Here is a 14,921-nt window from a genome sequence, read left to right as displayed (position 1 = left end):
ACAAATACATAAATGTTTCTCAAATACTCCTCTCCTGTAGATATTCACTCACTGTTTCTCACCAGTGAACTTATTTATAAGGGTAAAAATGTAAATCCAATTGTTGAGTACTACAGAAATAGTTGAGCAAACTATGGGACACGTTATTAAGACTTGGTGCTCTTGAATGCGGCAGTGCGTGCCTCAGGAGTAAACTGATACAAAGGGAGACTATTATGGGATATGGCCCTCCCCCATATGCACAACCTTACAACTCTGGACTTAAAGACACTGAACTTGGAGAGGCGAGCTGAGTCTGCCTTGGGCATCAGGAAGGGTTACGTCCAGGGAATTTTTATCTGCTCTCTGTGTCTTCTTTGTTCTCTAGACACCGCTGCAATCCTCATGACTGAACAGACTTTGTCTCCGGGACTTTACCAAATCCCCATCCTTGTGAAGGACAGTCACAACAGAGCGTGTGAATTGCCGCAGGTCGTGCAGTTAGATGCCTGCTTTTGTGATGACAGACACATGTGCTTGCACTCCAGCACCACAGGCATCTACAGTGGGGAGACCACGTGGGTGACCGAAGACATGTATGGGCCTGTCACTGATGATGGACTTGAACAGTCAAATGTCAGGCTTGGCCCAGCGGGGATCGGCATGATTGTCATGGGCCTCTTACTACTTCTCTGTAAGTATGATAAATTGTCTTTTCTTAGATGCACCAGGATTGTGAACTTCATTTGGCCTTTTCTTTCCAGTGTCTGTAGCCATCTGGGGCCAGCAAGGGCTTGCACATGTTGGATAATCACAGCCACAAAGATCAAGGATTAGTGATCTTCCTAAAGATAGGAAACATATACAAATCGTTAGGTATAACATAGAAGCGTATAAAATAAATCCTGTAACAGAAATTCTATTAAAATTGCTTTAAAGTGGAAAGACAAGAACAAGTAGCTCAGAGGAGGTGAGTTGTGGAAATTTTTACAGACGTGGGTTTAAATGGGACCTGAAAATGGAGGATTTTCTCAGAATGGTGATGCCAGTGAATAAATCTAAAAGACAATCCAGGACAAAGAAGCAGCTCGAGGTGTAACCAGGTGGGATAATAAGTGAGACCCCTGGGTTCTGGCTTGAGTACCAACAAAACAACAAACAATAGGTTGGGGACAGAGAGTGAAGGGCTTAGCACATGGAGGAAGCACGAGCAGAAAAGTAGAAACAGTGGACCAAGAGCCATTGTGGAGGCACTTGTGTAATATGACCTCAGAAGGGCTTTGGTCACAGGCAATCAGGGATAATGAGTACTGGGTCCTCTCTCTGATCAAGCAGGATCCAGGGAGAATGGTTTCAAGAACCCTGAACTCTACCCTAAGATTCTGATCCTGGGAATAGCAAGTCCCTGAACAAAACTCTCAAAAAGAGGCTGCCTTCCCTGTGCTTTATTTTAAAACATACAGGTCTTCAAGAGAGAGTTTAATTGTGTTTTAGATTGCCCCTAAAATATTTAGACTTCATGGGGAAGCCAACACTGGTTCTTAAATCAAAACCATTAAGCTCATTAAACAATGCTGTTGATGTGTTTGTGAATGAGCACAAATTAAAACGTTTTCATTTTGAGATATAAGAACATACAATATCTGAGGTTTGGACAGACTTTCTTTTTTTTTAGTTTTATTTTTCTCATTAGTTACATTTTGTTAATTCTGTATCCCAGCTGTATCCCTCCTTCCCTCCCCAGTCCCACCCTCCCTCCCTCATCTCCTCCCTGCCCCTTTCCAAGTCCACTGATAGGGGAGGACCTCCTCCCCTTTCATATGACTACGTTTTGTCAGGTATTTTCAGGACTGGCTGCAAAGTCCTCCTCTGTGGTCTAACAGTACTGCTCCTCCCTTGGGAGGTGGGGAGGTCAAAGAGCCAGTCATTGAGTTCCTGTTAGAAATAGTCCTTGTTCCCCTCACTATGGGAAACCAATTGGTTACTGAGCTACCACAGGCTACATCTGAGCAGAGGTTCTAGGTTACATTCATACATGGTCCTTGGTTGCATGTCAGTCTCAGAAAAGACCCTGTGCCCAGATAAATTTGGTCCTTGTGGAGCTCCTATCTTTTCCTCATCAGACTAACTCCCCTTCTTTCTTATGATTCCCTGTATTCTTGGACAGACTTTCTTAAAATGATCTATGAATTTGCAAGGATATATATATATATATATATATATATATATATATATATATATATATATATATATATATACGAAAACCATGAATGATTCTCAGAATGTCTTTGGAAATGTCTCAGAACCCAACCTGTGGCATGTAGTAGTCGTGACAATTAAATCAGTAGTTCTCAACCCTACACACACAAGAATTATTGAGAAGTCTTTACAATGATTCAGGCCTGTTTGAACGAACCCAGGCATTGCCACCGTAAGCCGTCAGAGCCTAGGCTTTAAAACACAGTGTCAGGAACATTTTCATCAAGCTGCATATCCTGGGAAAGGTCAAAATTCAAATTTCAAAATGCGGCTTCTATTGACAGTGTATCATTCCTGAAATCTTCTAAAGTTGAGAAGTCACGTGGGAAACCATCAGAAGTCAAAGATTATCCATGTGTGTTGGATTAGAAGTCCTGGAATCCGGGGTGAATTGGGCAAGATTTCAAATCAGTTAGTAAAGAGTCTGGATTAGAGAGCCTTGCAAGCCCCTGCTTCCAGCTCTCAGGTCCTGTGTGTTTCGGTGTTTATGTTTATAAACATGAATGGTCACATTTGATACTTCATTCTCCGGTGAGGGGGTGTCATTTTTGCCTCTGTATTTATCCCTTTGGTTCCGTTTAAAGTAGCACGAAAAAGGGACTTTCTAACCTGAGCTGTGAGGTTAACTCTCATCACTTTCTTGGCCAGTGTCCCCCCTTTTACTGCTCATGTGTTGCTGCAAGCGAAGACAGCCAGAAGGCCTAGGGACCAGATTTGCCCCTGTGCCTGAGGGAGGTGAAGGAGTGATGCAGCCCTGGAGAATAGAGGGGGCCCATCCGGAAGACAGGGTGAGTGCGCTGCCGCTTTCCACGGAAGCGGAAGGGTGGGGTTTCAGTGGGAACTCAGCCAACCTTGACAATTCCAAGCAAGACAAAAGCAAGCAGGTCTCAGCTTTTACCGGAAGAACGTGAAACGTTTATTTTGAAACCTTTTTTATTTTCCTTTCTTTCAGGACGTGTCAAATATATGTGTACCCATGACAGCCTCTAATACCCAAGATCGCATTGATTCCTCTGGTCAGTGGATATCCAGCTCTGTTTCACTCTCCACGATTTATGAAATGATTCTATCAAACAAGCTCAAACTAAAGTACCTTATAAATTAGCATTCGTGCGAATCTTGTCGTGTGAGAGTACATGCAGAGTGTGTGTGATATGCCTGAGGTGGCCACCCAATTTTTCTAACTGAAGTTACAGTCAAAGTATAACACAGCAATTTAACAGGCAATTCTGAAACCAGACTAGGGGTTTTCTAGCTCTGGCACTTATTAGTAAGAAGCCCCTAGTGAAAACCCAGCCTCTCTGGATGTAGTCCTTCTCCTTGAAAGGAAGACTACAGAAACCTGTGTAATTGACGTTGTAATTGTACTTCTGTATAACATGATCTTTTAAAAAAATTCTTTACACAAGATGTTTTTAAAAACACATATAAGTTACATAGAATATATAAACATGAAGGTGTTGGCTGTGATGGATGGATGGATAGGATGAATGGATGCATAGATGGATGAATTTTCCTGTGTGCGACAACGTATGCAATTAGAGTAGTGGCTGGAATGAGGTACAGGTTATTGTAATCATCATCTATGATAAAAGTTACTTACAGGAAAGGGAAGAAAACCAGCAAATGTGTTCTTTGAATACTGAGCTGAAGGACGCTCTTTAAATTCACGTGTGCTTAACTAACCTGCCCCAGTGTCTTATACTCTGCTAACTTAACCAGTCCCACACAGCAAAAAATGCTTAAAAGTACCTTGTAATTGGGAATGACTGATCCAGGCAGGGGCTGTCCAGTTCTAGGGTAGACAATTTTCCGTGATGATAGCTTAGTACCTGAAGCCTGGTACCTTCCATACAAAGAGTATATGTGGTTCCCAAGTGAGCCATCTCTCCAGGGCAAGAGCAAATGAGGCCCGGAGATTTGGCTGCTGGAAGCAGCGTGCTTCTTGCTTTCTGGGGTTGAGGTAGGGGAGATAGGTTGTGCCCCCTTAAGTAGACTTGGGCATAGACATTGCTGCTTGTGCACAGACCCAGTGCCAGCCTGCCTCTACATTCTGTATCTTTGACTATCCAGGCAAAGGTTGTGTGTATGAAAATGAGCCGTGTTCCATAGCTGTCTCCCCTGTGTCACTTAATTTTTTTCAAGTCTGAAAACTCTACATATGATCACAGTGGCTCATTGCCTAGCTTTCTAGAACTGTTTCTGTGCTGTGTTGGCCGTGGGGGAGGGGCTGACAGTGTTCCAAGTACATAAGCCATCCAGGTAATTTGGGCATTGTCATAGAAACAACTTGTCTTTCCAGAAATCTACACCAACACTTACGCTGGTGGAGGAACAGTAGAAGGGGGTGTGTCAGGAGTGGAACTCAATACAGGTGTCGGGACAGCCACAGGCCTGGTGGCTGGAGGAGCAACAGGAACCCTGAGGAAGAGGAGTTCGACTATAGGGACCCTTCGGGAATACCAAGACACAGGCATGAACATGGCCTTCCTGGACAGCTACTTCTCCGAGGTAAGCCTCTCACAGCTTACACACAGACCTGGAAAGCATAACTGTAGGAGTGGAAATAGATTTAGTTGCTTTTAACCCTATTCCAATCTCATCTTAAAAAACAAATAAATAAAAACTTAGAAGTTTTTTTCAGTTCTTAAAAGGCATAAAGGCAAATTACATCAGTGTTTCACATTTCACTACTATGAAAAGAGCAACATTCCCCATCATTCCCTGCTTCCCCTTTTTCCCTTTGATTCCCATAGCAACAACTGAGCAAAAGGATGCTGATAAAGAAAAAATCAAAACTGCATTTATGTCCTCTAGGATGCCCTTCTTGTTCTCCAGGTAGATCCAAGGAAAAGAGAAAACATAAGAGACAGGACAGGGCAATGATGTGGCTCAGTTGGTAGAACACTTGCCTAGCCCTGGGTTCAGTCCCAATCACAAGCCACACTGGGTGGTGCACACCTGTAATCCTGACATTTAGGAGGTGGAGGCAGGCAGGAGGATCAGAAGTTTGAGGTCATCCTACGCTACATACTTGTAGCCAGCCTGAGACAGATGAGAACCGTCTCAGAATAATAGTAACAGTAGTCGTAGCAGTAGCTGTTATTGTTGTCATTATCATTATAAGCATTATTTTTATTATTATTATGAAAGGACTAGGAACAAAGGAGTTACAGTCGACTACGCATTATCACAACTTGGTGATAGATGAGAGCCAACAGGTAAGAACGTAGGCTCTTCTCAGTCGAGAGCACATCCATTTGTGTACCAAGAAAAAAGTGTCAGGGTTCTGCCAGCATGCCAAAGAAATCCTCCAAGATACTGTGTTGGTTTAGTAGAGCACCAGAAACAGTAAATAAGTTTGGACTAGAGCAATGGATCAGCAATTAAGGACACTGGCTGCTCTTCCAGAGGACTTGGGTTCAATTCCCAGCACCCACATGGTGGATCACAACGATCCATAACTCCAGCTCCAAGAGATCCAACAGCCTCGTGTAGTACCATTGCATGCCCATGGCGCACAAATACACATGCAGACAGAGTACTCATAGACACAAAAAACAAGATAATTTTTAAAAGAGTAAATGATTTCTCACATTGAAGAACTTTATTTTGTTTAATCAGCAATGCATTTTACCTATCTCCATTAGATTTATTCCTCAAATGCTAATACATAAATTTCACCATTGCTCTTTACAAAAAAAAAAAAAAAAATCTGAGCATGCTGTGACTACAAAAGACCAGTCTCCTCAACATTCCATCATGGACAGGAAGGTACCCATGAGGCCCTACCCCTACTTGAAGAATTGTTGACAGCTCTTGGTTACTAGCAAAAGTGAGAACAGATGTTTTCTTCAGTTATGTACTTAGTAGTAAGTAGGTCATGCTGCAGCAATTTGCACCTTACCTGTGCTTATACAAGCGACTCCAACTCGGTACATTAAAAAAAAAAAAAATTAAGTCATGAAAGCATCAATGAGACTAGAAAGGAAGAAACAGGTGTTCAGAGGCACTGGGAGAAGATAATGAGAGCAAACATAACCACAATATTGTGCACATGTATGAAATTATCAAAAATAAGCAAAAAAATCAGTAGCTAAAATATTATTTCAAATCATATATGAATAGTATCAATTATTAGATAACAAATCAACGCTACTAATGAATTTAGTCAACAAGTAGGCTCAAATTATATGTATCCCAGAAATGTTTTTAAATCATTCAGAAAATCATAACTATATATTAAAGGCCTCGCACTCTGGCCACTAGTGGGAGAACAGAGCACATGAAAAGTAGTACAAGGCAGTATGAAAGATGTCATTCTTTTACTGTTTGGGACTTGAACATGCAGCGCATCTCCCTCCCCTTCTCACTCTCCTGTCTCCTTTTCCTTCTCACTCCTCTTTCTCTGCCCCTCCCCCCTCTCTCTCTTCCTTCTTCCCTTGTTATTTTATAATTTAAAAAAGGTCCGACTATATCAGGTGACACGCTGCAGAACCCTAGCATCCCATGGAAAGCCATGCATGGTGGCACACATCTGTAAGAGATTTTGAAACCAGCCTGGATTACATAACAAGACCCTGCCTCAAAAATAACATCAAGCTAAAAGAAGCATGGATGGGTTAAGGGGTCACGAAATCTCATGCTTAGCTGAAGAGAGGGGGTCATGAAATCTCATGCTTAGCTGAATTGTTGCCTACAATTGATGGCTGCTAGGCGAGGGAGTCAAGTTTTCTTCAGGGATATAACTCCTGAGAGACAGTTCTTGCTCCCTGTAACTGGTCTTTCAGCCGTGCACCTGTAGACAGCACTAAATTGACTCAGTGGCTTTTTAAAAAGAACACAGAAAGCTGAGAGAAAACAGTGGTGGAAGAGGAAGGGGGAGGAATTGGGGAGGAGGGAATGAGGGAGTCTGCTCAAAACACATTACATGCATGTGTGAAATTATCAAACAATAAAAAATAAGTTTTAAAAAGATATTGAGATTGAAAAAAAAGTGCTTATTGAACTATGGGGCATCTTTTGGGTATATGCCTAGGAGTGGTATAGCTGGATCTTGAGAAGCGCTATTCCTAATTGTCTGAGAAAGCGCCAAATTGATTTCTAAAGTGGCTGTACAAGGTTACATTCCGACCAGCAATAGAAGAGGATTCCCCTTTCTCCACAGCCTCTCAAGCATGCACCACCTCTTGAGTTTTTGATCTTAGCCATTCTGATGGGTGTGAGGTGAAATCTAGGGTTGTTTTGATTTACATTTCCAGAATGACTACAGGACATTAAGCATTTCCTTAAGTTTCTCTGCCATTATAAATAGAGATTTCTCTATTTAGCTCCCATTTTTTTTTTAATTAGATTACTTGGTTTGTTGGTGTTTACTGTCTTCAGTTCTTTATATATTCTGGATATCAGCCCTCTGTCAGATGTAGGGTTGGTGAAGATCCTTTCCCAGTCTGTAGCCTGTCATTTGTTCTGATGACAGTGTCCTTTGCTTTACAGAAGCTTTTCAGTTTCATGAGGTCCCATTTATTGATTGTTGCTCTTAGAGCCTGTGCTGTTGGTGTTCTGTTCAGGAAGTTGTTTCCTGTGCCAATGAAGTCAAAGTTCTTCCCACTTTTTCTTCTAACAGGTTTAGTGTGTCTGCTTTTATATTGAGGTCTTTGATCCACTTGGACTTTAACTTTGTGCAGGGTGATAAAATGGGTCTATTTGCATTTTTCTACATGTAGACATCCAGTTAGACCAGCACCATTTGTTGAAGATGCTGTCTTTTTTCCATTGTATGATTTTGGCTTCTTTGTCAAAAATGAAGTTTCCATAGGTGTGTGAGTTTATTTCTGGGTATTCTATTCATTTCCATTGGTCCACCAGTCTGTTTCTATGCCAGTTCCATGATGTTTTTATTACTGTTGCTCTGTAGTACAGCTTGAGATCTGGGAGAAAGATACCTCCAGAAGATCTTTGGCTGCTCAGTGTCCGAGTAGGTTTCCTACTGAGGAGTACCGAGGATGTCTCTGACATGAACTCAGTGGCTGGCTCTTTGATCACCTCTCCCTGGGGGGGCACAGCTTTGCCAGACCACAGAGGAAGATGATGCAGCCAGCCTTGATGAGACCTGATTGGCTAGGATCAGATAGAAGGGGAGGAAGTCCTACCCTATCAGAGGACTAGGGAAAGGACATAGGGGAAGAAGAGTGAGGGTGGATGGGACTGGAAGGAGATGAGGAAGGGGGCTAGAGTGGGGATACAAAGTGAATAAATTGTAATAAATAAATATATATAAATAAAATTAAATTTTAAAAATTTTAAAAAGAATAAAAAAAAATGCATGGAAACATTCATGGGCCAAAACAAGAAGAGGAATCTGATTGGTGTCCACTTCTGCCCCACTGTTCTAAACAAGGTGGTCCACTTTCTCCCGCTCTCCTTCATCTATTGGGCTCTTGCTAAGGTTTTAGTCTTAAAGGTCTTTTTTAAAAAATAATTTGAAGCAAGGCATGGTGATACATGTCTATAATCCCACCTTTGAGAGCTTGAAACAGGAGTGTAGATCTGAAACTACTCTGAGCCCTACAATGAGACTGGGCTCAGTCAAAGGAATTTGAAAACATTGCATAGGCTCATCTCTCAGAATCTTACTTCTTTTTTAATTAAATTTTTATTTTTTTGTATTAATTACAGTTTATTTACTTTGTATCCTAGCTATACCCCCTCCCAATCCCAACCTCCCTCCCTCATCTCCTTCCTGCCCCTCTCTAAGTCTACTGATAGGGGAGGTCCTCCTCCCCTTCCATCTGACCCTAGCTTATCCCCACCCCGAGGGAGGAGCAGTCTTGCTAGGCCACAGAGGAGGACATTTTGGAGCAGTCCTGATGAGACCTGATAAGCTAGAATCTTACTTCTTTTTACAGCCTTATAGTCCCTTCCCTCCTGATCTCACCCTCTCTCCCTCTCTCCTGCCCCCTTCCCTTTTCCTCGGAAAAGGGGAGCTCACTTTCCCATCCACCCCAGCTCATCAAGTTACATCAAGACTGAACTTTTTCTTTTCCCCTGTGGCCTGTCAAGGCAGTCCATCTAGAGAAAAGTGATCTAAATGCTATCAAGTGATTCTTTGTCCGATGCAGTCCCCACTTCCCTTACTAGGGAACCCACTTGAAGCCTAAACTGCCTGTCTTTGTAGGGGGCTGAGGTCCAGTTCATGCATGGTCCTTGGTTGATGCTTCAGTCTCAGAGAGCCATTCTGGGTGCTGGTTAGTTGGCTCTGTTGTTTTTCTTGTGGAGCTTCTATTACTTCTGTGTCCTTTTCTCTTTCTTCCCACTAGTCCCCAAGACTCCCTACACATCAACCAATGTTTGGCTGTGAGTCTCAGCATCTGTTTTGAGGCACAATTGGGTAGAGCCTCTCAGAAGACAACTCTGACAGGCTCCTGTCTGCAAGCTTAGCAGAATATCCTTCATGGTGTCAGGGGCTGGCACTCCCTTTAGTTTGGCCAAGCATCAATTGGGCATTCCCTAAATCTCTGCTCTATCTGCTCTGTCTTTATCCCTACACATCTCATAGGCAGGGTAAATTTTTGGTCTAAGTTTTTCTGGGTCGGTTGGTGTTCCCCACCCTTTACTAGAGGACTTGTCTAGTCAGTCTCTATGGTCTCTGCTCCTGAGGGTCTCTGCTTGAATCCCTCTCCTAACCTCCCAGGAGCATACCCTGAATTAGGTCTACAGTGTGCCACAGAGAGGACCCCACACGCAGTATCTCTTTTCTCTACAAGCCTCTGACCTCTCTCCCTTGCTTTCCTCTGGTCTGATCTCCACCCTCTTAACTCTCTACACCCCCTCGCCTGCCTCATTCCCTCTCTTCAGCCATTACTTCTGTCTATTCTATCTTCCCTACCAAGTTAGATTTATGGATCCTCCCTTCGGTCCTCCTTATAAACTATCTTCTTTGGGTCTGTGCCTCATAGTATGCTTATCCTGTACAATGTGGCTAAAATCCACTTATAAGTGAGTGCATACCATCATCACTCAGGATGATCTTTCCTAGTCCATCCATTTGCCTGCAAATTTCATGATTTCTTTTTTTGTTAATAGCTGAGTAGTAGTCCATTGTGTAAATGTGCCACAGTTTCTTTATCCATTCCTCAGCTGAGGGACATCTATGTTGTTTCCAGATTCTGGCTATTACAAATAAAGCTGCTATGAACATAGTTGAGCAAGTGTCCTTGTTATATGGTGTAGCATCTTTTTCGTATACACCCAGTAGATGTATAGCTAGAGATCTTGAGGTAAAGCTATTCTCAATTTTCTGAGATGGCACCAGACTGATATCCAAAGTGGTTGTACAAATTTACATTTCCACCAGCAATGGAGGTATGTTACCCTTTCTCCACACACTTGCCAGCATGTGTTGTCACTTGAGATTTTGATCTCAGCCATTCTGACTGGTGTGAGATGGAATCTCAAAGTCATTTTGATTTGCATTTCTGTGATGATTAAGGAAGTTGAACATGTCTTTAAGTGCCTCTCAGCCAGTTGAGATTCCTCTGTTGAGAATTCTCTGTTTAATTCTGTGTACCATTATTTAATTGGATTATTTTGTTTATTGGTGTTTGATTTCTTGAGTTCATTGACTATTTTGGTTATTAACCCTTTGTCAGATGTAAGATTGGTGAAGATTTTTTTTCCCAATCTGTAGACTGTCTTTTTGTTCCATTGACAGTATCCTTTGCCTTACAGAAGCTTTTCTGTTTCAAGAGGTCCCACTTATTAATTTTTGATCTTAGAGCCTGAGCTGTTGGTGTTTTGTTCAGGAAGTTGTCTCCTGTGCCATTGAGTTCAAGGGTCTTCCCCACTTTCTCTTCTAATTGATTTAGTGTATCTGGTTTTATATTGAAGTCTTTGGTCCAACCGGATTTGAGTTTTATGCAGGGAGACAAAATGGATCTATTTACATTTTTCTACATGTGGAATCTAGTTAGACCAGCACCATATGTTGAAAATGCTTTCTTTTTTTCCATTGTATGGTTTTGGCTCCTTTGTCAAAACTCAGTGACCATAGCTATGTGGGTTTATTTCTGGGTCTTCAATTTGATTCCATTAATCAACCGGTCTATTTCTATACCAGTACCATACAGTTTTTATTACTATTGCTTTGTAGTATAACTTGAAGTCAGAAATGGAGCTAACTCCAGAAGTTCTTTTATTGTATAAGATTGTTTTAGCTATTCTGGGTTTTTTGTTTTCCATATGAAGTTTAGAATTGTTCTTTCAAGGTCTGTAAAGAACTGTGTTGGTGTTTTGATGGGCATTGCATTGAATCTGTAGACTGATTTTGGTAAGATGGCCATTTTACTATGTTAATCCTACCAATCCATAAGCATGGGAGATCTTTCTATCTTCTGATATTTTCTTCAATTTCTTTCTTCAGATACTTGAAGTTCTTTTCATACAGGTCTTTCACTTGCTTGGTTAGAGTTACACCAAGATACTTTACAGTATTTGTGGCTATTGTAAAGGGTGTAGTTTCCCAAATTTCTTTCTTAACCCATTTGTCATTTGTGTACAGGAGGGCTACTGTTTTTTTTAAATTAATATTGTATATAGCCACTTTGCTGAAAGTGTATATCAGCTGTAGGAGCTCTCTGGTAGGAGTTTAGGATTTCTGTACAGTATCATATCATCAGCAAATAGCGATACTCTGATTTCTTCCTTCCCAATTTGTATACCCTTGATCTCCTTTAGTTGCTCTAGTTATGACTTCAAGTGAGTTTCTCTCCATTTAATTTGATGTTGGCAATTGGTTTGTTGTATATGTTTAGATATGGGCCTTATATCCCTGATATGGCCAAGACTTTCATAATGAAGGGATGTTGGATTTTTTTCAAAGGCTTTTTCTGCTTCCAATGAGATTGTCATGTGATTTTTTTTTTTTTACTTTGAATTTGTATATATGGTGGATTACAAAAGGAATAATACAAAGAGTCAATGAAACCAAGACCTGGTTCTTTGAGAAAATGAACAAGAGAGACAAACCGTTAGCCAAACTAACTAAAAGGTACAGGGAGAGTATCGAAATTAACAAAATCAGAAATTAAAATGGAGACATAACAACAGATCAATGAGGAAATCAAAAATATAATTAGGTCTTACTTCAAAAATCTATATTCCACAAAGTTGGAAAACCTAAAGAAATAGGCAATTTTCTGGATATATTTCATCTATCAAAGCTAAATGAAGATTGGATAAACAGTTTAAATAGTCCTATAACCCCTCAGGACATGGAAGCAGCCATCAGAAGTCTCCCAACCAAAAAACCCAGGTCCCGATGGTTTTAGCACAGAATTCTACCAGACATTATACTCCTCAAACTATTCCACAAAATAGAAACTGAAAGAACATTGCCAAATTCATTCTATGAAGCCACAGTCACCCTGATACCTAAACCACATGAAGACTCAACAAAGAAAGAGAATTTCAGACCAATTTCACTCATGAACATCAATGCAAAAATACTCAAAATCCAAAAAAATACTCACCAACCAAATTCAAAAACACATCAAATACATCATTCACCATGATCAAGTGGGCTTCATCCAAGGGATGCAGGAATGGTTTGACAGACCCTACTTTTTTAGACATTTCTGTCATCATCTTTGAGTGGTTAAAGCCACAGAGGACCTCAAGAACATTCTGAAGATAGTCTCTTACATTCAGAAAGCTTTCTATCTTTATATATGTTTTGTTCCTCAATGCCTCTCATTACATAAATATTTGGGGACTTGCAAGATGTCACATCATGTTTGCTGTACTATTTCAACCCAACAGCCTGAGTTTGATCCCCAGGATGTGCACGTTAGAAGAAAAGAGCCAACATAAAAGATGTCCTCTGACTTCTATATAAGCTCTATGGTACACACATAGTCATACACATGACACAAATAAATGCATAACTGTAAAAAACTTTTAAAAATAAATATTTTGAACATAACTAAACACATTTTATTTCTAGGTCACCTCAGAGACAAAGAACTATAAATCCAAAAGTAATGTACATTATCTGACCCAAAACACAACAAAATATAGTTGTTATCATTTATTACTTTTCAAACTAGAGAAATTGACACACATTCCTCAAATTCTATGCCTCACTAACACATACAATGATCTCCATTTAAAAGTGCAATAATTTAGTAATACTTCAAAGTATTGTTTTATTTTTCAATTTCGTCCACAAAAATCTTTAGGTCAAAAGTTACTGGAGCATTGCTTTTATTCTTCATTGGTTGATGTAAAGGAAAAGAAACCTCTAACCTCCTGTCCTTCCTCCCACCTTAGAAAGCATATGCATACGCAGATGAAGATGAAGGCCGACCAGCCAACGACTGCCTGCTCATTTATGATCACGAAGGAGTTGGATCACCTGTGGGCTCCATTGGCTGCTGCAGCTGGATTGTGGATGACTTAGACGAAAGCTACATGGAGACTTTAGATCCAAAATTCAGGACTCTGGCTGAAATCTGCTTGGACACAGAAATTGAACCATTCCCTTCACAGCAGGCCTGTATACCCATCAGTACTGACCTCCCTCTGCTCGGGCCGAATTACTTTGTCAATGAATCTTCAGGAATGACTCTCTCAGAGGCTGAATTCCAAGCAGAAATGGCAGCAGCCTCTGAACCTATGATTCATGGGGACATCATAGTGACTGAGACCTACACTACTGCTGACCCATGTGTACAACCTACAACGATTGTTTTCGATTCTCCGCTTCCTCCCAATGTAGTTGTGACGGAAACTGTAATGGCACCTGTCTATGATGTTCAGGGGAACATTTGTGTGCCTGCAGAGATAGCCAACACACACAATGTATACTATGCTGAGAGAGTGGTGGCTAGCCCTGGTATGCCTGACATGGGCAACAGTAACATGACTGAAGCTTGTATGGCACCAGTGATGAGTGGAGGTATTTTGGTAGGGCCAGAAATTCAAGTGACACAAATGGTGAGCCCAGACATTCACATAAGCCAAACCATAGGCTCCACCTCCCCAATGACATCTCAACATCGAGTAACAAGATACAGCAACATACATTACTCCCCACAGTAAGTTTGTCATGGATAGTTCATACTCTGATGACCACCAACATACCCATCAAAGACATTCTGTTCTGTGGTCAACATTTTAACATGCAGCAAACATTCACACACTCTAGATTCAACAGGGCTCTTTGATGGCAGCTTTTGGAGGATAAATATGACTACGCACTTTAGATAAGCCCTCTTTTAGTCTTTCTGGCTCTCAATAATGGCCCCCCAAAAAATACCCCCTAGAATTAAAGGCACTATATCCTTTAGGTGCTGTCCAACAAGAAGCACACGTCATGGTGTCAAATCGCCTAAGTCCCCAGGCTAAACCAGCACCCTAAAAAAGATGCTGTGCATGAAAGTTGCAAATGAACTTTTATCTGCATCTTCTACCCATATTCTTCTTTAAAGAAATATTTTGATTCTTTTAAAATCAGGACAGAGATATGTAGTGAAACCCTGTCACAAAAAAAGGAAGGAAGGAAGGAAGGAAGGAAGGAAGGAAGGAAGGAGGGAGGGAGGGAGGGAGGGAGGGAGGGAGGGAGGGAAAGAAAGAAAGAGAAAGAAAGAAAGAAAGAAAGAAAGAAAGAAAGAAAGAAAGAAAGA

The 14,921-nt window shown here is 41.1% G+C and overlaps 1 protein-coding gene across 1 annotated transcript in view; it reads left to right on the top strand.

Annotated features, from left to right (window-relative positions):
* Nucleotides 1-14,783, top strand: part of Dsg4 (desmoglein 4) — a gene marked incomplete at its 5' end in the record, with an annotated part of 30,451 nt that extends 15,668 nt beyond the window's left edge. Inside the window, 5 exons of the mRNA XM_055625719.1 lie at nucleotides 368-673; nucleotides 2,887-3,026; nucleotides 3,191-3,254; nucleotides 4,541-4,749; nucleotides 13,567-14,783. Of these exons, the coding sequence (XP_055481694.1) occupies nucleotides 368-673; nucleotides 2,887-3,026; nucleotides 3,191-3,254; nucleotides 4,541-4,749; nucleotides 13,567-14,337 (1,490 nt within the window). The remainder of the gene's footprint in view (nucleotides 1-367; nucleotides 674-2,886; nucleotides 3,027-3,190; nucleotides 3,255-4,540; nucleotides 4,750-13,566) is intronic.
* Nucleotides 14,784-14,921: the final 138 nt, after the last annotated feature.

This window comes from Psammomys obesus, unplaced genomic scaffold (assembly GCF_907164565.1).
Source record: "Psammomys obesus unplaced genomic scaffold, mPsaObe1.curated_primary_1811, whole genome shotgun sequence".
Taxonomy (NCBI): Eukaryota; Metazoa; Chordata; class Mammalia; order Rodentia; family Muridae; genus Psammomys; species Psammomys obesus.
Note: the sequence above shows the minus strand (reverse complement) of the source record. Positions and strands in the feature narration are given on the sequence as shown.